Here is a 22533-nt window from a genome sequence, read left to right as displayed (position 1 = left end):
TTGGCTTCATGCTGTTTGCTGCCAACATTTTTAATGTAACAAGCACACAATTATTTGCTTGTCTCCTTCCATGGTCGCAGTGAAGCGCTACGTACAGTTTGTCAAACTTTGCGTCTTAGCTTTCGGGAGGAGCCTTTGTTTATCTCTTTAGCCTGTCTCTCTTCGTCTGTGTTAAATATTTTTTAATGGGGTCACTTGAGGGTCTGCTACACTTTGTGTCTACACTTCTTACTCAATGCTTTTACTTTGTGCCAAATGCAAGGTAGGCTAAATGCAGTGTCTGAAACTCATGACAAAAAGTTACCGGACACCAGGGCAGAAAACTTGTTGCCTGTCCCATTTTTCACAACTTGAAACACAATAAGACCACTAATCGCAAAAAAAACATTGTTGCAAAGGATTAAGGGTTGATAATCAGAAGATATAACAGAACACCACTTTAAAATTAAGTTTATTACAAATCTACTCCTAACATTTATTGCACGTATATGACATTGCTGTTTTCCATCTACCATCAGTGTGTACCTGTATTTACTCATTTTCATTCATGCAATGTTTGCGTTGCGTCGTCTGCCACAAGCCACGTGAACGCCTCTTTACACGATGCTTTTAATGTACGTTTACGTTTCGTAGCGTCATAAATGTTGTTAGCTTCTTTTGAATATTTCTTCTGGGGCTGAGGTTTTGGCTTGATTCCTAACCACTTATTGACTTTATTGATTGTTCTCTGTGCGTCTACTTTGGAAAATGATATGCAAATGCACGACCTTATAACGCTCGGGAAAGTCCAGAAGTTATCCGATGCAGGCTTCTGATTGGCTGCCGAGTATGCAAATTGCCAAACAAACCGAAATTCAGAAATGTTTAAACCGAACGAAGATTTCGAAATCGAAATAAAGCAAACGTTTGATTTGAAAAAAAAATAAAAAAAATAAAAATAAAAAATAAAAACCTAAATATTTTTTTTCCTTTTCTGAAAAAGTTGTCGGCCACCCGGGCAGAGACGTTTTGCAAAGTTGTACGCCCGACGCAAAGATGCACGCCCCGGGCGTCTGGGCAAACTTTGTTTGAGACAGTGCTAAATGTAAACAAAACACTCCATCAATGAGAACGCCGTTGCGCGTTAGTGTAGTGGAGGTGCAATTGCACTTTATTTCGGAAAAAAAAGTTCACTAAAAGCATACCTGTCAACCTCCACGGCTCCATGCCCGTACAAACTGTCATATTTTCCCGTACAAAACCCAAAATAATCGTACACCATATTTTTTTTTCTTTCGGAATGATGCATGATGGGAAATCCAGAGGCGGCAGACGGATGCGCACAGTAGAATCAAACCGCTGGCTTCGTTTGCAACGAAAAAAACGATACTGAGATAGAGGCTACCGTGGCAAACTCGTATGACCTGATTGATTTGCCGTTTGGTTATAGTCGGTGTATACCGGATGGTACCCATCATTGACAAATTTGTGTCTTCCGTACAGATTTCCTTGTACGTCGTACACGTCTTAAAATGCATAAAAAAAAAAACGTACTTTGTACGGCAAAACCGTACAGGTTGACAGCGCAATGTTCCCTGTAATTTTCCACAGGTCTGAGCGTTCACACAAAGCCGGTGAGCAACGCTTGAAACAACAGTGAGCAACGGCAATCCCAATCATTATCAAACATGTCCAAAATTTGACAGCAAGTTACATTTTGCTGAGTTTCCGGCAATGCAAAATTATTTTTCACTTTTGAATGAATTGACTAATGTATTATTGCAAAGGTTGTACGGCCTACAAACTTCATTTGTTTTTACAACAATTCTTTCACAAGATTTTTTTTCCCTGCTATCTTTTGACGCACAATACTAACATTTTTGGGGGCTTATTTAGTTGGATACAGAACTGTACTTAATCACATTCTTTAGTGGAAGTACGATGTTGACAACAAGATTCACTTGATATAATTGGAAATTATTTGAATGCAACACAAACTTGTTCTTCTTTTTCTGTGTTTTTTTCTACTTTGTTTAAATTCCTTTTAAAAAAATCTCATTGTGTTTATTTTTTCCTAGCTGTTACTTTTTTCTTTTTGTTCTCTATTTACTTATTTCCTTTGTTTCTTTCTTTTCTGGCTTTTTTCTAAAAATTTTCCTTCTTTTTTTTCTCTTACTTTTGTTTCTTTTTTCTCAGCTTTTCACTACTTTTTCATTTTGGTATTTTTTTCTTTTTTTGTTCTATTTCCCCCCCTTCCTTTAAGTCATTTTGTGCACAATTTTACATGATATTTGGTCGTGTAGGGATTAAAGAAGCAAAAACAACCCGAAGAGCCACTTGGGACCCGAAAGAGACGGTTCCCTTCAGTGAGCCGCGCCGAAGAAGCCAGTTCTCTACAAACTCTACTAACTTTACTCAACTTCGTTTTACTTCGACCTTGACTTCTAAATACCGCATTTAGGACACAACGTCTGGGGAACCCGTGTATTTTTACCTTCATGCACTGTAACTTTGAATTAATTCGCTTCTTTATTAGCAATTTGGAGCCCTGATTTTTGTGAGCTGGCTAGATTATCTTGTGCGCTGAGAATGTGCAGGCAGTGTGCGATTGCGCACGCGCGCAGTTTAGAGGGAACACTGTTGTCAGGTAAGCCAAAGTCAAACACGCCCGCGCCCCCCTTAACAGAGCCTCGCGCCCCACTGTTTGAGAACCCAGGCTTAAACATGTCATTTATTTTTACTTTTGTGTTTTTATTTTTTATTTTTCAACATTATATTTGTTGCTGTGTGTCTGAAAATGGAAAAAAAGTATTAAAAAAGAAAAAAGAAAAAAAAAAGTCGACATTTGGACCATCCGCCCACCATTACGACTGTGGCAAGTGAAAGCATCTTCACGAGAGCAGTTCAAAAGTGGGCGCGCACCGCCACTCTGTGGCTACTCACTTTCTCCTATTTACCTTTCTCCTTCGTGGCTCTTCATGGCGCCCAAAAACCGAAAACAGAGCGGCAAGAACGACAAAAGCGAAAAGAACCCCACGCTCGCTTCTGCTGGCAAAAGCGTCTCAAAACGAGCCTCTTCCAAGGATGCCAAAGCCGCCAACGGGCTGTCGACTAACCGGCACAAGCTGGGGCTAACTCCCTCCACAGTAGCCGGGCTGGGATTCACTCTTATCCTCGGTAAACTCCGAAGCGTTCTGACATTTAAATTCGTTTTGAAGTTTCCTAAACCGGGCAAAAATCTCGAATAACAAAATGAGTCTCCTCAGCCATACGTCAACATCCGTGCTAACGTTAGCTCACCTGTTAGCTTGCGAGGGTTAGCTGCATCTCACTGCTAATTCCTTCTTAATTTTTTTCCTCGTGGAGTTTTTCTAACGAGAGCTAAAGTGTTTCATTTGTATTTCTGTCTGTCTACAGCTGCTGTGAGTGGATATCTCCACTGGTGAGTTTTTAAAACGTGCATATAAATCACAGTATTCTATCTAACCATCCGTTATCTGCACCGCTTATCCTCAGTAGGGTCGCGGGGGTGCTGGAGCCTATCACAGCTATCTTCGGGCAGTGGGCAGGGGACACCCTGAACTGGTTACCAGCCAGTATTCTATCTAATCTTACCCTATCTATTAGTCTCTTATATGCGAATTATGGAGTACCATGTTTTAATATCGTTGTAAACCAATACACACTACATTGTTATTATTGTCAGTAAAGATAATGTTATTCTAATTAATTGATGGCACTTTATACCCACTCCATCGTCAGCATCTTGATGTCATTATTTTTTTTTTAAATTCTCTCAATAAAATGTGAACTGGAGTGCCACGTCCAATTTCGTTGTCACAATATGTTCAACCCATTTTGTAACAGTGATAACAAAGGTATATTCTGTTCTGTTCTATTTTCTTCTGTTCTGATTTGTCCTGTTCTGTTTTGTTTTGTTCTATTCTATTCTTTATCGTTAATTTCAGAATGAATTGACAAATTGGTGTTCTGCTGTTGTATATTTTCTAAAATTTAGACATCTGAAATATCTGTCAACTGACTAAAGTTTGTACTTTAAGGAGCTGTATGGAATTTGGAAGTCTGTTACTCTGTACCGCCATTGCTTATAAGTGATGATTGATCGTTCATGGTGCGCGTGCAAGTTCGTGCATTTATCGGATGCACCAAAATTAAACTCTTCTTTTGTCATCTGTCTTGGGTTTGGACTCCACTTAAAGCAGGCCTTTTCTTTTACAATTTTCACGCTATGCTGACAAATGCAAATAAAAACAAAACATGTAGGGCGGCGCGTGAAGTCACTCTTTAGCATTCCAACCAGCCCCCATTCCTCGAACCTAATTTGTTCTGCCCCAAACATCTCTTATAAAAGTAAGATACAGATGGGCACAGTGGAAAATAAAGCATAAAGGTTTCTTTAAATTCAGTTGGTCTTGTATAACACATATTTAATAGTGAAAATTGTTAACTTTCAGGTTTTAAGGAGACCTCAAGCAACTCACCACACCTTTAAAAAGAAGACTGTTTTTGCGTTATTGTTATTTACCTTAATGCACTTAAATCGGCCAGTAAAGCAAATATAACTTTCTGTGTATTTTGAAGGCAAAGGGTTACATTTTTCTTTCTACAAGGGTCCCTCTTCCATAAAATAACCTTCTCGCCAAAACAAGTTCCACTCAGCTTAAAAAATGTGTACTTCTTTTACACTACTGTTACTTCATTTTCCCCGTGTTCATGTTCCTCGAGGTTTTTGAGTTTTCCGTGCCCTCATGAAGGTTTTAGATCAGGGGATGGTGGAATAATAGTCTGTAGTTTGCAGTAGTCGGGTTTGTGCAGCCATTTGAGACTCCTTGTGATTAAGGGCCAAACAAATAAACATGACTTGAAGTTTTTGAGTTTTCCCTTGCCCTGATGTAGGTTTTAGATCCGGGGACGGTGGAATAATAGTCTGTGGTTTGCAATAATATGTGGTCTGTGCAGCCCATAGACTGGACTTACGTCATTGTTTGTTTACTGTTTTTATGTTTCTACAATTTTTTTTAAATCTTATTTTAGAAGATGATATTATAGTTAATGATTACTATGCAATGGTTATATTTGTTATACTATTTATTGAGCTGAAATAATATTGTTGTTTTCTACTTACAGGTATCATCTCACGCAGCTGTTTGAGAATGACAGACATTTTTCACACTTGTCCAACCTCGAGAAGGAAATGGCTTTCCGCACAGAAATGGTAAAAAAGTTTTCTAGATTTTATGCTTGGTATTTATGTAAGTTAATTTTATTATATTGATATAGATATTTTTTAACTGCCAGTATTTTTTAGGAATATTTCAAGAGGATTCTGAAAGAATAAAAGTCCTTTTAATTTGTAGAGGTGGTTATGTCAGTATTTTGCAATTGCTAAAAGTGTGTGCAGTTGATTGGCTGCAGCACTTCCCTTTTTCTTCCTCGTTTTGTCACCACTCCTCCGATGTGGTGTGATGCTTCATTTATTTATTTATTTATTTATTTATTTACCGTGCACAGCAGAGCATGTGTAAGAGTAGGGAGTGAGACAAGTGAGTGGTTCCCTGTGTTGACTGGTGTGAGACAGGGGTGTGTGATGTCACCATGGCTGTTTAATGTGTACATGGACGGTGTGGTGAGAGAGGTGAATGCAAGAGTATTTGGCAGAGGTGTAGAGATGATGGATAACAGTGGAACGGTGTGGCAGGTAAGTCAGTTGTTGTTTGCAGGTGACACAGCGCTTGTGGCTGCTTCTGAGGAAACCTAGAGAAGGTTGCTAATGGGAGTTTGGAAGAGTGTGTTATAGGTAAGTTATGTGTGAATGTTGGGAAGAGTAAGGTAATGGAGTGTTCAGTGATGAAATGAGCATGGCGTTGGAGATAAGGTTACATGGACAGGTGCCGGAAGAAGTTGAAAGCTTTAAGTACTTGGGTTGTGATGTGGCTGCAGTTGGTGGAATGGAGTGCGAGGTATTTCACAGAGTGAATCAAGGAAGCAAGGTTTTGGGTGCTCTGAGGAGAGTGATGAACAACAAGAGTATGAATATGGATGTTAAGAGGGGACCGTATGAGAGTCTGATTGTGCCGACCGTATTGTATGGTGCAGAGACTTGGAGCCTGAACGCAGATTTCAGAAGGAAATTAAATGTTTTTGAGATGAAGTGTTTGAGGAGTATGTTAGGAGTGACAAGATTGGATAGATTGAGAAATGAAATTGTGAGAGCCAGAACTAAAGTAGTAGTGGAACTGAGCAAGCGTGTTGATAAGGGAGTATTCTTTTGATTTGGACACATGGAGAGGATGGATGAGGAGCGAATGTTGAAGAGGATCTACAGAGCAGAAGTAAATGGAAGGAGACCATGAGGAAGGCCGCGATTGACGTGGATGGATGGTGTGATGAGTGCACTGCGGGAAATAGGTTTAAATCTAGTGGAAGCTAGAGCTCTTGTTGGTGATAGGAATGAGTGGAGAGGTGTTGAGAAAGGATAGTGGGATGTTGGACTTGCTCTAAGGCAGGGGTGTCAAAGTCAAATGGACGGAGGGCCAAATAAAACATTTGGCTATAAGCCGAGGGCCGGACTGTCCAATCTTTACTGAAACCAAGATTTAACCTACTGAAAACACAACAAATATATTACAATATGATTGGATAAATAAAGCAATATTTTCTTATGACTCTTGTCAGTCATTTTTAATTTCAGCAGGCACAAAATACAAATGTCCTTTATATAAAAAACTCATAACATATCTCATAACAACAACTCATAACCATTTTCTATCATTCAATCATCTGAAATTATTAAAAAAAAATATTGCCTCGAAATAAAATAAAGTGCAAAAATCTCTTGTTACTTAAAACCAATAGCAATCAACACACTGGACCTCATCTGTCCTGCTCAAATGTACATTGACTTTCCTTTCTGTGCTTTCTCTGGGTTAGTGTGAAAAAAAGGAATTACTGATTAACAAATAATAACAATCAAAAGTCATTTTCTCTGCTAAATAGGAGACAATTTTATCAAAAGACTGTTGTCCACATCAAGATCTATTTTCCATGAAAAGCCGAAAAACAAGAAACACTCCCAGGACAGAGTCAGCAAACAAAAACAACATAGTCAACATAGACAATAAAGCTTTAAAATTCCCAAGGGGAACAACAAAAAACAAGACCTTCTTTATGTGCATATTTAACTTTTAAACTTGAACGGAGTAAAAACTTCAAATGTGTAATTGCACAGGAAACATTACTGTATTATTACTGTATTTACATACATTTATATACAGTACTGTATTACTACAACTCTACATTACTTGTTTGAGGCGTGTGTTTTGTTTCATGATGCCGTCTAATATTATACTCTTTCAGCACCGCCACACTTTCTCCACATAGCAGACACACAGGTTTTCCAGCTACCTCCGTGAACATGTACTCCAACTCCCACCTTGTTTGAAAGCCCCGGTTTTCAGTGTCCACCTTCCGTTTAGCCATTGTTGATGGGTATCTGTGGGCTAATTTTTGCTGTTATGCTAATGACTGCTGCTGATCGACTGCTGAATAAATCAAACCGCCTCCCGCTTTGCTCCCGCTCGGCGCGTCCCCGTTGCATTGTGGGAAATGTAGTATTCATGCGTACTGCGGGCTGCTGGCTTGCAGCGGCCTGCGGGCCGGATCTAATAATATATTGATATCGTCACGCGGGCCAGGTAAAACCCTCTTGCGGGCCTAATGTGGCCCGCGGGCCTTGACTCTGACATATGTGCTCTAAGGGATGGGCAGGGCACCCGTATGATGCTGCAGGGGTGAACCAGTGAAAGCTCTCGGGCACTGCTGTCGAATAGAATACCCTGACCCGAGTGACATGGCCGCTTTCTTGTGTCCCGTTTCCTCTAGACGGACGAAAGCATGGCCGACTTGGATGCCGAAGTGCTTAACTTGTTTGGGTGTTAGGGCATTTGGGTTAGCCATGGCACGAAATATTGTGTGTGTTTTTCGCTTCTTTTTCCTTTTTTTATTTTCCTTGTTTTTGTATGTGTTTGTCTTGCTGTCGGTGGATAGATGGATAAATTTAATGTGCTTGTCTTTTTTTTAATTGCAGGGCTTGTACTACTCATACTACAAAACCATTATTGAGGCGCCTTCTTTCACCCATGGCCTGCATATGGTCATGAATGATCGACTGACCGAGTACCCGCTTGTCATAAATACCCTTAAAAGGTTTAATCTTTACCCCGAGGTATTTTCATTCAGTTTTATGTTATTTCATTAAAGCTCGTCTACGCGGCTGCTTTTACTGACTATTTTTGTGGTTAAGGTGGTTTTGGCCGGCGGTTACCGGATTCACACGTCTGTCATGGGCTACTTCAGCATTCCCACCAAGATGTGCTGGTCTATTAACAGAGGAGAAGGCTTGTCGCCTGTTGACAGTTGTGAAGGTACCGCCAGTTGCTGGAATCAAGCCAAAACCTCAGCCCCAGAAGAAATATTCAAAAGAAGCTAACAAAATTGATGACGCTACAAAATGTAAACGTAAATTATAAGCATCGTGGAAAGAGGAGTTCACGTGGCTTGTAGCAGACGACGCAACGCAAACATTGCATGAATTAAGATGAGTAAATACAAGTACATACTGATGGCAGATGGAAAACAGCGATGTCATATACATGCAATGAATGTTATAAGTAGATTTATAATGAACTTAAATTTAAAGTGTTGTTCTGTTATATCTTCAGATTATCCATCCTTAATACTTAGCAACAATGTTTTTTTTTTTTTGCATTGAGTCGTATTATTGTGTTTCAAGTTGTGAAAAATGGGGCAGGCAACTTTATTGCTGGGCTGGCAACTTTTCAGAGTTGTCTGCCCTGGTGTCCGCTAACTTTTTCGCATGAGTTTCAGACACTGCCATTAGTTATAACTTATAGGCCATTGAAAAATTTATATAATATAAACACTTCCACAAATGTATCTTTCAAATTAAAATTCAGCTTATCAAATATGTGTTTTTTTCCACATTGTTTTTCTGGAATTGAACCTTTTGGATTTCTTTTTTACTCTTATGTGTTTCCATAAATTAGGCTTGGGGGACCCAGCATACTTCTATGTGGCATGCGTGTTCCTGCTGAACGGGGTGATGATGAGCCTGTTTTTCTTGTATGGCGCCTACCTCAGGTAAAGATATTTAGGGTGAGGGTATTGGAACTGTATATTTTTTTGTCGTCTATAATTCAAAGTGTGAAGAAATTGTAATTCTAACCCCTTAACGTATCTGCAGGCCATCAGACTGTTGATAAGGTGTCACCAGTCCCTGAAATATGTCATGTTATTTATCATTAAAGGTTTTAACTCATGGGATTCAAGATACGCCATTTCAAAATTTACTCATCACAAAAACTCCACGATCAGTCTGAAACAAGATACCTGAAAATTATAAAGCCGGTTTAACTCACCCAAAAGGTCTTATAATATTCCTCTCTTGAAATGATTATTCACATGATCTGGTTTCATTCACAAGAGTCCATTGAATCCAAAAACACAAAAATGCAGACAGATTAAAAAAAAATCCTTCTAAAAGCATTCCTGTATCGTTTGCCAAACCTTTTTGTAATAAGTTCGTTTTTGCTCCATAATTCCCCTTTAAATACAAACAGACACGTCAGATGATTTCGGAAATGGACAATAGCCTCTGACCTTTTGATTGACACCACTCTTGGCCAATTGCAAACTTTTTTTCAACGTCCTTACACGGATAACTTTGGCCTCTAAAATCTCAGGCCAATAGTGACCGATTCAAATGTGGATTGACACATCGGTTAGCCAATGAAATTCCCCAAATAATTTTATGCAATTTTACTAAGTGTATTCAAATCAGAGCCGAAAATAAACATATGCAACTCTGGATCAATTTTTCCGCCCAATTATCACGCTCACATGTGCACAATCATTGATAAACTTTTGGAAGGAGAAGTCAAGCATTTACAAGTCTTTCACAATATCTAAAAGTTGGCCGAAGTAAAAACCAAGTTTGGAAAGGTTTTAGGGCTTTAAACCGGTTGTGTCCACTTCTGGAAATGATTTGACATACCTTTAGAAAAATGTCTAAAATACAATCTTTAGTTTTTTAAAATTGTGATCAAATTTGACTTGGGACCAGTATAAAACTTCATGCTATTATCTCTGCTGTTTTTCAGCTATGATGCCAATGCTACACTGTTTTGCAGTCAAGTGATTCAGGAAAAAAATCAGGCCAGAATAAAAACCTGTTATTCCTATGTATTTCAACTTAGATTAGTAAATGTTAGTAGCACTTGCAGTGATTATTTCAGATTGGGACACAACTTCAAAGTTTTACATTTCAAAAAGAGACCCAAACATCAAAACAGCGTTCAATTTACATTTGCTCCATCTTGGGTTGGGATTTTAGGCTAATTTTACAGGAATGTTAAAAGGGTTAAGAATAGCTGAACTATTGATCCAACAACATAATGAACAATCATTTGAAATTAAACTTTTTGGACTTGCTAAAAGTGCAATTGTTTTTAGTGTTTTTGGGTCTGTATTGGAATGCCAGTGTCACAATACTTCTTACTTGGATACTATACAAGCATGCAATATGGCTGTAAAGCAGTCAAATTGCATTTACGATTTACACATTTTTCCTTCCGCTTCGTTTGGCCCATGATTACATTCTTCTGTAGTTATTTTTTAATTTTTTTTTCAGCGGCAGCCGACTGGGCGGCATTGTGACAACCGTGTGTTTCTTCTTTAATCACGGCGAGGTGGGTTCAAGTTTGTGAAATATTAAGGGGATTAAAAAGCAGCTAATATTTCACCTTTTCTTATGTCAGAGCACACGCGTGATGTGGACACCTCCCTTGAGAGAAAGCTTTGCTTATCCTTTCCTGGTCCTGCAGATGCTGCTACTCACATTCATCTTGAGGTAAACGTGTTTGTCATGTCACTTATTCAATGAAGCTGAAGGGATTGTTTTATGTACCTGTTAATTTGTGTTACAATTTTCACCTATGGTAAAACAATATCACATGTTAATATTGAATTTTTCATAATTCTGCTTGATTTTAATCAAGGTATTATCATTGAGATACATTCTTTATAAATTGATAGTGCAGTTTCACGAAATGCACGGTAAAACCTTAGCCCTATTGGTTGCACTTAATTGTGTAGTTAATAATGTGTCTGCAGAGTTTCTGTTTAATTCGTTTTCCCTTTGGCTCTGTTTATCACCCCCTACTATTAGGACCCGGAACCCGAGCAGGATGGCTTTCTTTGCTCTAGGAATCTCCACGGTGTGCTTTATGTTGCCATGGCAGTTTGCCCAGTTTGTGCTGCTTACGCAGGTAAAAAGCCACGCAGAATGAAAGGCCAACGAAGCAAATTGATGTTTTCATTGGAACAAAAAACATCAATTAAATTTGATTTTTAAAGTTCATCTCTTACCCCCTTTTTTCTTTCTTTTTTTAGGTGGCCTCCCTGTTTGCGTCCTACATCTTGGGTTATCTCGATGCATCTAAAATGCAGACGTTGTTGGTCACGCACATGGTATAGCGGAATTTAACTGTTTATCACGCCATTTCCATATTAGATCACGATTCACAGGTACTAAAGTGCCCTTTAGTGGAGTACTGAATTAGATTTTACTTAAACATCCTGGGCCACACTGAGTTGTGCCGGAAGAGAGAGTAATTAATAGCTTGAAGAATCAGAGAAAGCCTGGAGTTCACTTCAGTAAGACAAAGCTTTTTTTCTCCCTCTGCTTGCCAAATTCAAGCATTGGGGTTCAACAAGGCTATATGACAAAACGAAAGCTTAGGAAAACAGTTCTGTCGAGGATAACATTACAATGAGCAAAACAAAAATAGAATGTATTCTGGGTTTGTGAAGAAGACGAAGTCCATTCACAAGAAAATATCGGAAAACTGATAGGCCATTGTTTTCGAAGACATGGGTGTGGTTTGACAAGAACTAAACTTGAGTGGAAAAAGAACACAAACTAAGTAAAGTGGAATTTTCCAGAAAGAGTCAGGGAGTCAATGTTTGATAACAGACCTTTGTTAATACTATATATAATTACAGGTGGCTTGCTAATGCCAAGGCTGACTCCCTCAATATTACATCAAAACACAATGTGAACGTTACAATCACTTAATTACCGGAACATTGAAATGTCAAGTGAATGGCTACATTCAATTACAAGGTTAAATCATAAGGTGCACTAATTACCACTAAACGATTAAAACAATCAAATGAATTATGTGATGACTACAATAATAGAAAGGATATAACTGGAAAACTCATACTATATATGCAGTGAGATACTACAATATTCTAACACTTGATGCCCATCATAGTGGCTGATGAGGCTCCGGCTACTAGAGTGGTACCTTTACTTACGAATTTTATGAATTTTGGGAGTAGCTTAATATCCATAAAATTTCATAAGTAGCGATGCATTTTGAAGGTTAATGCGCTAATGTACAGAATGATATTTTATTAATTCGTAAAAGAGCATAAGAAAATGAAACAAATACTTGTGAAATTAGATTACCACACAATAAACTTAAAACGAGAGGCACTCAATGTAAACAAATCAAAGAATAAATGACAAAATAAAAATGTTAATTTACCTTTTTGCATCGCGTTTCTTGAAAAAACTGATCCAATGACGTCTGACTTTGCCGGTTTTTGAAAATCCGTCGGAAATGCACAAGGCAGACGTCATCATAATGAGCGATAGCCTAACTTGTCGACACTTTTTAAAAAAAATGATTTTAGTCTTAATTTGGGTTGCGCCATCCTCCCCGCCATCTTGCCGGAACCCCTCCTCCTCCTCCTAGTCTCTGAACTGTGACGGTGACCCAAAGAGCATGCTGGGATAACCATGAGCACTGGGTTGCCAGGCAAAATTTAAGCGATAGTCAGTTTGTTAACGTTCTGTAAACTTTGGGAGTGGCTAATAGCAGCATGTACTGTACTGTACTGTATTTTTGACTTAGTAGCCTAAAATGCCTTTGTAATCAGAGGCAGTATTTTCCCATCAAGGTACTTTGTAACCTGAAACTTGCGTATGTAGAGATAATCGTAAGCAGAGGTACCTCTGTATTTGGTCATCAATGCTATAGGATGTGTTCAAGGTCGCCCCCTCCTTTTGTTTACTCAAACTGCAGGTGGCACTTTCCTTCTGCTTTGTGCTCATGTTCGGCAACGCCATGCTGCTAACGTCATTTTATGCCTCCTCACTGGTCTCGATATGGGTGAGTCAAGTCAAGACTATTATGACATTGTCTATGTTAATGGGAAAAAATAATAATGTCATTTTTCAGGCCATCATTGCATTGAGGGATTGCTTCACCCGGATTTTCAAAACTGGTCTGGTCTTCTGGGTAAGGAGAATTTACTTGTGATTCCAATACTGATGTGTGTACTCGGGATGCAACACGGTTTTCAAATTCCTTCTGTCATCCACAGATCATGCAGGCTTTGGTTTGGGTGGGGTCCACTGTTCTGCTGAAATTCCTCCTGTCCACAATCCTCGGTGCTTCAGATGACGTAAATTATTATATTTTCTTACATAATGAGGGAGATCACCTTGAAGATAAAGAATTGGATGCTTAAACTAAATCATCAATCCATTATCTGATCTGCATATCCTCACTATGGTCGGGGGGTGTTGGAGCTTAATTGAAAATTAAAGATAAATATGTCTTGAGTCTCTGCTAATAAAAAACACAATGCCATTAAACTTACTTTATATTTTAATAGTGTATTTATTTGTTGCCTGCTCAGCAAGATTATCCATATTTTTCCTCCCCAGGCTCACATCAGTGGTCTGATCAAGTCCAAGTTTACCAGCTACAAGGACTTCCACACGCTCATGTACACATGTGCTGCAGAATTTGACTTCATGGAGTGGGAGGTGAGATTGAAATTTGTTTTTAATTATTGTGGCATTTGTAACACTATTTTTGTCTCCCAGACTCCTATACGCTACCTGAAAACACTACTGCTCCCAGTCAACCTATTGATAGTGGCTTTGGTTGCAAAGACTGTAAGCTGATCACATTCAATGAGATAGGTTTCCATTCCAAAGATAAATGCACAAAATCATTGTTTTAATCTTTTGAAGATTATGCAGGATGTCATCCACTATCTGAGGCATGGAGGCAAGACGTTGGAAAATAATGATCAAAACACAGACATTGTGAGGTCAGACGAATGACAATTATGTGACAGTCCATTTGTTACCCCTTACAAAGGGATCCATTAAGTTAAAAATAAATATGTTCAGCCAACCATTACTTAAGTTGTTATATTAATAAATCTTAGATCTTAGAATAGAATAGATCTTTTTTTTGTTTTATTTTGTTTGTATTTACATCTTCACACACAAAAATATATATTTTACTGTACATTGCAGATACAGACCACTACTCACAGTGAATGTACACATTGCACTTGTGTGTATGTCCATAATTCAGCTTCTCTTTTCTGTTCTAGGGGTGAGGTTGTCACCAAAGGAGAGGTGAGCAATGTTTATCTATGTTCCCCAAAGGTTCCTTGTCTTACAATTACTCCAACTTGAAATATTTTGTTCCTTCTGTATTGCTAGCTAGATGTGTTTGCTTCAATCGTTTTTTGCCCAAATAAACAAAAAGCTATTTTTCTGTTCAACCAAGCCTCGAAGCTATTTGAATAAATTGTGTTTGCTTCATGGGTAATGCATTATCAAGAAACAATGAATAAGCTAACTAAAGTGCGACCAATATTCTCATTGTTAGAAACCTGTTTAACAAAATGCAAATGTGTTCACTTGCTTATGGGTAAAGCTCAGTTTTCTTCAACATTTTTTACGAGGAAGTCATGTTTATTTGTATTACCCTTAATCACAAAGAGTCTCGAAGGGCTGCACAGACCACAGATAATTGCAAACCACAGACTATTATTACACCATCCCCTGATCTAAATCCTACATGAGGGAAAGGAATAACTCAAAAACCTCAACATGAGGAAAATGAAGAAACCTTGAGAAGGGACTGCACATGTGGTCTTCCAGGATGACCAGGCTGCAACGGATGTTGCAATAATAAATAATACACAGATCTTGGAGGAAGGACACTTCCCATACTTGCTCCGGAATTTCCCCTTTTTTACTCTCTTGAAAGGAGAAGAATGTGTAAAAATACTCAAACTGTGAAATATAGATTGTGATTGAAACTATTTGATCATTTCTAAATGAACTATCAAATGATTGTTGTAATGACTTTAGATATGATCATTTGTTTAAATGATGGATAGAAGAAACTTCAAGTTATTTTAGGGAAGGATCTCTAATTAAATCAAATCAAATTCATTTGTAAAGCACTTTTCAGGCAAAAACAAATGCCACTCAAACTGCTGTATAAAAGCATTTAGCATACAAACAAAATCCCTTCTCCACCAAACGCAAACCTCCGAGACAACCCTAAACATCCTATAAACTAACATGCACAATAGTTAAAATACAATAAAAACAAAAAAGGCAATGATAGAGATAAAATATGATTATGTCAATGCACAAACTAGCCTTGTGAGGAAAGGTACTTGAGGGAGGCTCATCCACACTAATAGGGATGGCAACTTCAGGATTTTCAGCCATTAAACCACACCCACCCAAAAGAGGAAACCCTGAAATATATAAACAATTGCAGAACATAAAATCCATCCATTTTCTGCGCTGCTTATCCACAGTAGGGTCGCGGGGGTGCCGGGGCCCATCCTAGCAATCTTCGGCCAGTGGGCACGGGACACCATGAAATGATTGCCAGACAGTCGCAGGGCACACAGAGACAGAGGACCCACTCGCTCATTCTTACCTAGGGACAATTTGGACCGGCCAATTAACCTGACATGCATTTTTTTGGAATGTGGGAGGAAATCAGAGTGCCCGGAGGAAACCCACACAAGCACGGGGAGAACATGCAAAATCCACACAAGAAGGCTGGTAGTTGGATTTGATCCCATGACCTCAGAACTGTGTTTCGGACGCACTAACCACTCATCCACAGAACATAACATAAAACTATTAAATAAAAGTAAAGTTTTATACAGTAAAAAATTAGAAATTAAACAGATCAAAAATAAAAATGATAATGATCATTTAAAAGCCATATTAAAAAAAGTGGGTCTTGAGCCTCTTAAAAATACCAAGGGTCCCTGTAGACCTGACGTCCTTGGGAAGACGGTTCCACGGGTTTCAACCTGTCGTGTCTTTTTTCAGATTAATTTGTGATTTGATGCAACATGATTTGAAAAGAATAAACTATTAGTGTATTTAAGTGTTGTTGAGAATTTGGTGCTGATCCTTTTTCATGCACACTCGCAGATGGCATATCACAGTTTGCAGCTGCTGGCCTTTAGTGGTCTGGCTGTCCTTATTATGCGCCTGAAGCTTTTCCTCACGCCACACATGTGCATCGTGGCTTCACTCATCTGCTCCAGAAAGGTAGCTCTCCAATGACGGAGCCTTTGTCATTATGTATTTTACCTCAACTTCTCTTTTATATTCTCCTCAGCTGCTGGGCTGGATCAGAGACAAGACCAAACATCGTGCGGCAGTGTTTCTTATGCTGGCCCTCATGGCAGTCAACGGGGTGGCCAATCTGCAGGCACAGTGGAGCATCATCGGAGAGTTTAGTAATGTTCCTCAGGAGGAGCTTCTGGACTGGATACAGGAAAACGCCCTCCCTGGTGAGTGATTTATTTGCGAGTCTTGTCAACTTTTCCACTCCCTTAGGATGAAAAAAGATATCTTCAGACCTCCTTAATAATTAGATTTTTGCAGTATTTCAACATGCTTGTGTTACAACCTTCAATCATGCGCAACACAAGGGTTCACAGTCACTCTGTTTATTGCCTGTAAACAAAACAATACAAAAGTCTGGGCGTCTGTGCACGACTGCAATCATCTTCAGCACGAGGTGATATAGCTGAAAGTACGGCAAGCGCAGAAGCCCATAAAGTGCCAAACGAAAAGGACAGTCGCACACGCCCATGGCTTAACAAATGAATGTGGTACCACAGTTTTAACCTTAATGCAACAAAAACACAGATTTTGTGAGATTTCAAAAAAAGTCAAAGCAATCCAATTTCAACTCTCACACTTTACAATTATAAAAATTACAATTATCCTAATATAAGGTCTGTTGCAATAGATTATTGTCCTATTAACAGACCAATTCGCAAACTAGTATTTTGCTGCGTTACAATGTTATAAAAAAAACACACTTTTCCAGTAAAATAAAGGGAACATTCTTTGAGAGTGAGGAAAAATAATATTGCAATTTGTAGTCAGCAAATAATTCGTCATTTTAAGTATATGTTTTTTTTGAACTATGTAAATATTTTGAGTCATTTTTTTGATTGGGATCTTTAAGTAAATGTCTTCTTATTTTAATAAAAAAAACATGTTAAAAAATTGTAAAACTGAGTAATAGTTGAGCAAAACATTTTTTATTGTATGTACTATTTTCTTATTTCGTTAGAAATGCTTAAATATTTTAAGATTTTCTCCCCCTTATTATTTTAAGTTTAGATTTTTGAATTCAACTAGAGCAAGGGGTGGGCACACTACATGGTTCGTTGCTTTATTTTATGTACTTTATTTATTTGAAATTTTCAAGCGAAATAAAGCATTTCCGTGTTACATCAAATTACTATATTACTTTGCTCGAGTACAAGTGTGTTTCAAAACCAAATTGATTCAAGGGTCTATTTATACGCAAAACATTTTACTGTAAAATGTACACACAATGATCTGCATTTTTATTCATTCATTAATGCATATCCTCGCTGCTATTCTAAAAAATGTTTTTTTTTTTCATGAATGGAATGTTTACAATAGAATGGTCTGCATTTATACAGAGCTTTTTAAGCCAATGAAGACCTCCCAAAGCGCTTTACAATGCGCTTCACACTTTCCTTTTTATACATACACTAACTAAACAATAGCAGCGTCAGCCATGCAAGGCAACTACCTGCTTATCGGGGCATTAAGGTTTCAGTGTCTTGCCCAAGGACACTTCGACATATAACACGGAGGAGCCGGTGTTGTGCCGAGAAATGCATCCCTGCCGAGATTTGCATCCCCTCGCTACTATAACCACTTTGACCTGGTTTTATCTCACTTTTATATCACTTTTCAGGAATATAATAGCGGACATATAACCAAAACCACTTTGTCTTGCATTTGTTGGGAATGTAATACAACTTAAACCGTATTTTGTAATGCACGGTAATGCACACCATATATAAATCACTTTTGAGCATGTTTATTTTGCCCTTTTCTATTCAAATCGCTCGTATTGAAACTGTTATGCACTCTACCATAAAGCTTATTTCAGCATAATAAGCTTTATGGTAGAGTGCATAACAGTTCTCATAAGTGATTTATATACGGTGTGCATTACCGTTCGATTACATTCACAACAAATACAAAGACAGAATGGTTTAAATTGTATACATTCCCAACAAATGCAAGTCGAAGTGGTTTTGGTTATATCTTCGCCATCACATTCTCGAAAAATGATATAAAAGTGAGATAAAACGAAGTAAAAGTGGTTATAGTAGCGAGGGGATGCAAATCTCGGCAGGGATGCATTTCTCGGCACAACACCGGGAATCGAACCTGCGACCTTTTGATCCCAAGAGCACTTTACCTTCTGAGCTACTGCCGCCCCCAAAGAAGAAGAAAAAAAGGAAAAATATTAAGTCTTTTTGAAATGTCAGCGATGATACGAGAAATTGGACAGGCCATATTCGTTTTTTTCCTCACGTATTGCCAAGTTATTGGATTTGAAACTATCGGCAGATAACAAAATAAAGTCAATATATGTTTTTTGTTTTTTGCTCCCGGCCTAGAACCATTGCCAATTTTTTTAACCCAAAGCAACCCACAACTCAAAGTTTTCCCACCACTAAACAGGGCAATTAGATGTTTAAATATAATGTAAAATAAGAGAAGTAAAACTTTAAATGATCAAAAATATCTGCCAATGGAGCAAGATTCATTTTCAGCGCAGGTTAACTTAATCTTTATGCCTGTTGTCATCTTTAGCTCTGAATAAGTAACCATCCCACTTCAGACAATACAACACACGTTAGTTGGTGGAGTACACACTCAGCATTTGATATTTTTCCATGTAATGCAGATGCGGTGTTCGCTGGAGCAATGCCCACCATGGCCAGTGTCAAATTGTCCACAGGTCGGCCAATTGTTAACCACCCACACTATGAAGACGCTGGTTTGAGGTCAATTGCAGTCGCCGTGTGATCGGTCGGTCTGCGATACATATATTGGTTGATGTCTGTGTTCTGGTATTCCTCAGGGAGAGAACCAAGCTGGTGTACTCCATGTATAGCCGCATGTCTGCAGACACTGTCAAGAGCAATTTGAACAAGCTAGGAGTTGACTTTTTTGTTCTGGAAGATTCCTGGTGCACCAGGAGAACAAGGTAATATTAAAGAATGCACAATGGGGCAGTTGTATTGTATCATTATCTAAAGCAGTGATTTTCAACCACTGTGCTGCGGCACAGTAGTGTGCCATGAGAAATTATCCAATGTCAATTTTGAATTTTATAAAACATTTATGAATCATTTCCTGCAAATATTATGTCATTGTCAAGTGTCTGTGCTGTAAAAACTGGTGGTGATTTAATATTCATCAGTGTGACAGCACGTAGCTGATTCCATCGTTCCTCCGAGAGGCTTAATGATAATTAATGATGATTAATGATGTGACAGATCGTGGTGAGAGTCATGGATAAGTTTTTATCAAACTTAAAGAAACCGAATTGGGCTCTGTACAAGACTCTGACCCAGATGATGGTTCTAGTATGAGTATCGGGAAAAAGAAAGAAAAGACGGTGAGCCCAAGGCAATATAGTGAAAGCTATCTTTCATATGGATTTACTTTCACCTGGGATGAGACAAAACCTACTCAATTATGCCTGGTGTGTGGCGAGAAGCTATCCAACAGCGCTATGGTGCTGAGTAAGCTCAAACGGCATCTTCAGACGAGACACCCTGTCGCTTCAAAACAAGCCGACAGACTGTTTTGTTCGCTTGCGAGTAGTTACAGAGAAACAGGCAACCTTTATGACAAAAACCACAAAGGTAAATGAGAAAGCGCTAAAAGCGAGGTACCTAGTTGCCAAACTCGTTGCTAAATCAAAAAAGCTGCACAATGTGGCAGAGACATTAATACTACCAGCCTGTATAGCCGTTGTCAACTAGACAGTTAGAGACATAGCTAAAGACCCGTTCTCTGATGACACAATTGCCAGACGTATTGATGAAATGTCTACAGACATCGGAAGCCATGTTTCTGAAAAGATACGCATCGATAGGAAATTTGCGTTGCAAGTTGACGAGTCTACGGATATTAGTGGACATTCTCAGCTCTTGGCTAATGTGCGTTTTGTGGATGGAGATGCCATTAGAGAAAACTTCCTATTTTGCAAGGCACTGCCAGAAAAAAACAACTGGAGAATAATTTCTTTTCTGTTTTTCTGCAATCGCAAAAATAGCCACAACACTGACTGAGTATAAATAAATTGAGAAATTATGTTGTAATTAAACATACTGTTCAGTGTCATTTTATCACATTTTTGGTTAGTGGTGTGCTGCAAAAATTTTCCATGGCTCAAAAAAGGTTGAAAAACACTGATCTAACGTGAGAACAAAGCTAAAAGTATTTTTTAAGATCTTAAATTAAGATACTATTTTTTTCTATCTCCAATTTCACAAGGCCCGGTTGCAGCATGCCTGAGATCTGGGACGTGGAGGATCCCCAAAACGTGGGACAAACTCCTCTGTGCACTCATATGTCCAGGAACTCAAGACCGCACTTCACCACCGTCTTTGCCAATCACATCTACAAAGTCCTCAAAGTACACAAAGATGCCAGATAACGGCACTCAACGTTCCTCAAAACTGTTTTAAGGAATTAGAGGAAGGACATTTTGTTACAGGACTTGTGTTACTGGTTCTCGATGGGAGTGTGGACTGATTTTGTCTTAGTAAAAGTAGAGGATTTATTTCTTTTTAATCAACATTTTTGGATCAAAGGTCTGTCAGTATTCATTCCTCTGTGTCTGCCCTGTTTATTTGTGTAGCCCTTAACCACAAGAAGTCTCAAAAGGGCTGTACGGACTGTAGAGGTTTTACACACATTTTGGCAAAGTAGGGTGTGTTTGCACTTTTCTACAATCAAGACATGGTCTGCTCTTTCATACAAATCTAATGCAAAATTGCCTCATATTTTTACCCAAGAGAATAGATGACCTTACTGTGCGGAGTTTGTATGTTCTCCCCGTGCTTGCGTGGGTTTCCTCCGGGCACTCCGGTTTCCTCCCACATTCCAAAGACATGCATTTCAGGTGAATTGGCCGGTCCAAATTGTCCCTAGGTGATACTGAGCGAGTGAATTGTCTGTCCACGTGTGCCCTGCGATTGGCTGGCAACCAATTCAGGGTGTCCCCTTCCCACTGCCCGGAGATGGCTGTGATGGGCTCCAGACTTTCAGAAATCATACACAGAATGATTTACTATCAGTTCTGTACCCTTCCCTTGACAGATCATTAAGTCATTTGTTGATATCTTTGAATTGTCAAATGATAGTTTTTATTGATTTTAATACAAGAAATGGGAACAACGGGACACTTTGCATGTTCACAAAGCTGTACAGAACCCTGCCGTCAAAAAACAAGTTTTAGCTTAGGTCTTCAGAGGGCCAAAGTCATGAAGATTTTCAAATAGGTCAGGCAAAGATGATTTATTGTTTCTTTTATACATAAATCAACAGAGTATTGATTTCCCCTTAGTGTTCTCACAGAATGCAGTTACATGTGACATTGCAACCAGTATTACTTTGTTTTGGTAATTCCTTAAACGTCAGCTCTGAATTCATGTGCAAGCAGATGTTACAATGTTTACAGGATACCCGCGAAAAAACAGTTTGAATAGAGATGTTATTGTAATTATTTTTTTTCTAAAGAGTGTTGGCAGGCTCTTTATTTTGTGTCAAAAACGTTTCAAGTTTTGAAGAGTGTATATATACTGCAGTTCCATTCATTGCATTATTGTCAAGGTAAAACAATTGCACTTTGTTTCCTCTGTTTTATTTTTAAAAGGTAGCACAATTCCCATCTCAAAACCCTGGTAATGTTGCGAAAAAAACCAAAGGACAGAAACAAGATAGAAATACGTCTGAGTTTTCCTTAGCTTAGCATTACATGGGAAGTCTTGACGATTTATTTTATATAGTATAATTAAATAATTTCAAAAATTGTAAGTGTTCTTACTGTGTACAGTGCATTCTTTGAAAATGTGATTTTTACTTGTCATTTTTTTGTAGTTCAATAAAAGGTACTATAAAATGTGCTGAATGCACTCTCACTTTTACAGTAGGCTAACTTACGCTGTTTGTTGTTGTTTTTATTTTACTTGTTTTGTCATTGTAATAGCGGATAATGTACTTATTTCACCAAT

At 38.5% G+C, this 22533-nt stretch overlaps 1 protein-coding gene across 1 annotated transcript; it reads left to right on the top strand.

Moving 5' to 3' along the window:
• The first annotated feature begins 2847 nt into the window (after positions 1–2847).
• Positions 2848–22425, top strand: dpy19l1l (dpy-19-like 1, like (H. sapiens)). The gene is made up of 22 exons (XM_088327537.1): positions 2848–3156; positions 3397–3421; positions 5128–5215; positions 8087–8224; positions 8303–8423; positions 9066–9159; positions 10709–10766; positions 10836–10927; positions 11246–11345; positions 11470–11547; positions 13173–13259; positions 13329–13388; positions 13474–13554; positions 13820–13921; positions 13982–14053; positions 14132–14211; positions 14503–14527; positions 16367–16486; positions 16557–16731; positions 19191–19290; positions 19368–19493; positions 20792–22425. Exons 1-22 carry the CDS (start codon positions 2958–2960, stop codon positions 20952–20954), a joined length of 2184 nt encoding a protein of 727 aa, XP_088183663.1. The 5' UTR covers positions 2848–2957; the 3' UTR covers positions 20955–22425.
• Positions 22426–22533: the final 108 nt, after the last annotated feature.

The sequence above is a fragment of the Urocampus carinirostris genome, chromosome 2 (genome assembly GCF_059441175.1).
Source record: "Urocampus carinirostris isolate Australia breed hairy pipefish chromosome 2, RoL_Ucar_1.0, whole genome shotgun sequence".
Lineage (NCBI taxonomy): Eukaryota > Metazoa > Chordata > Actinopteri > Syngnathiformes > Syngnathidae > Urocampus > Urocampus carinirostris.
The sequence above is the reverse complement of the archived record's forward strand: the minus strand, read 5'-3'. Positions and strand labels throughout refer to the sequence as shown.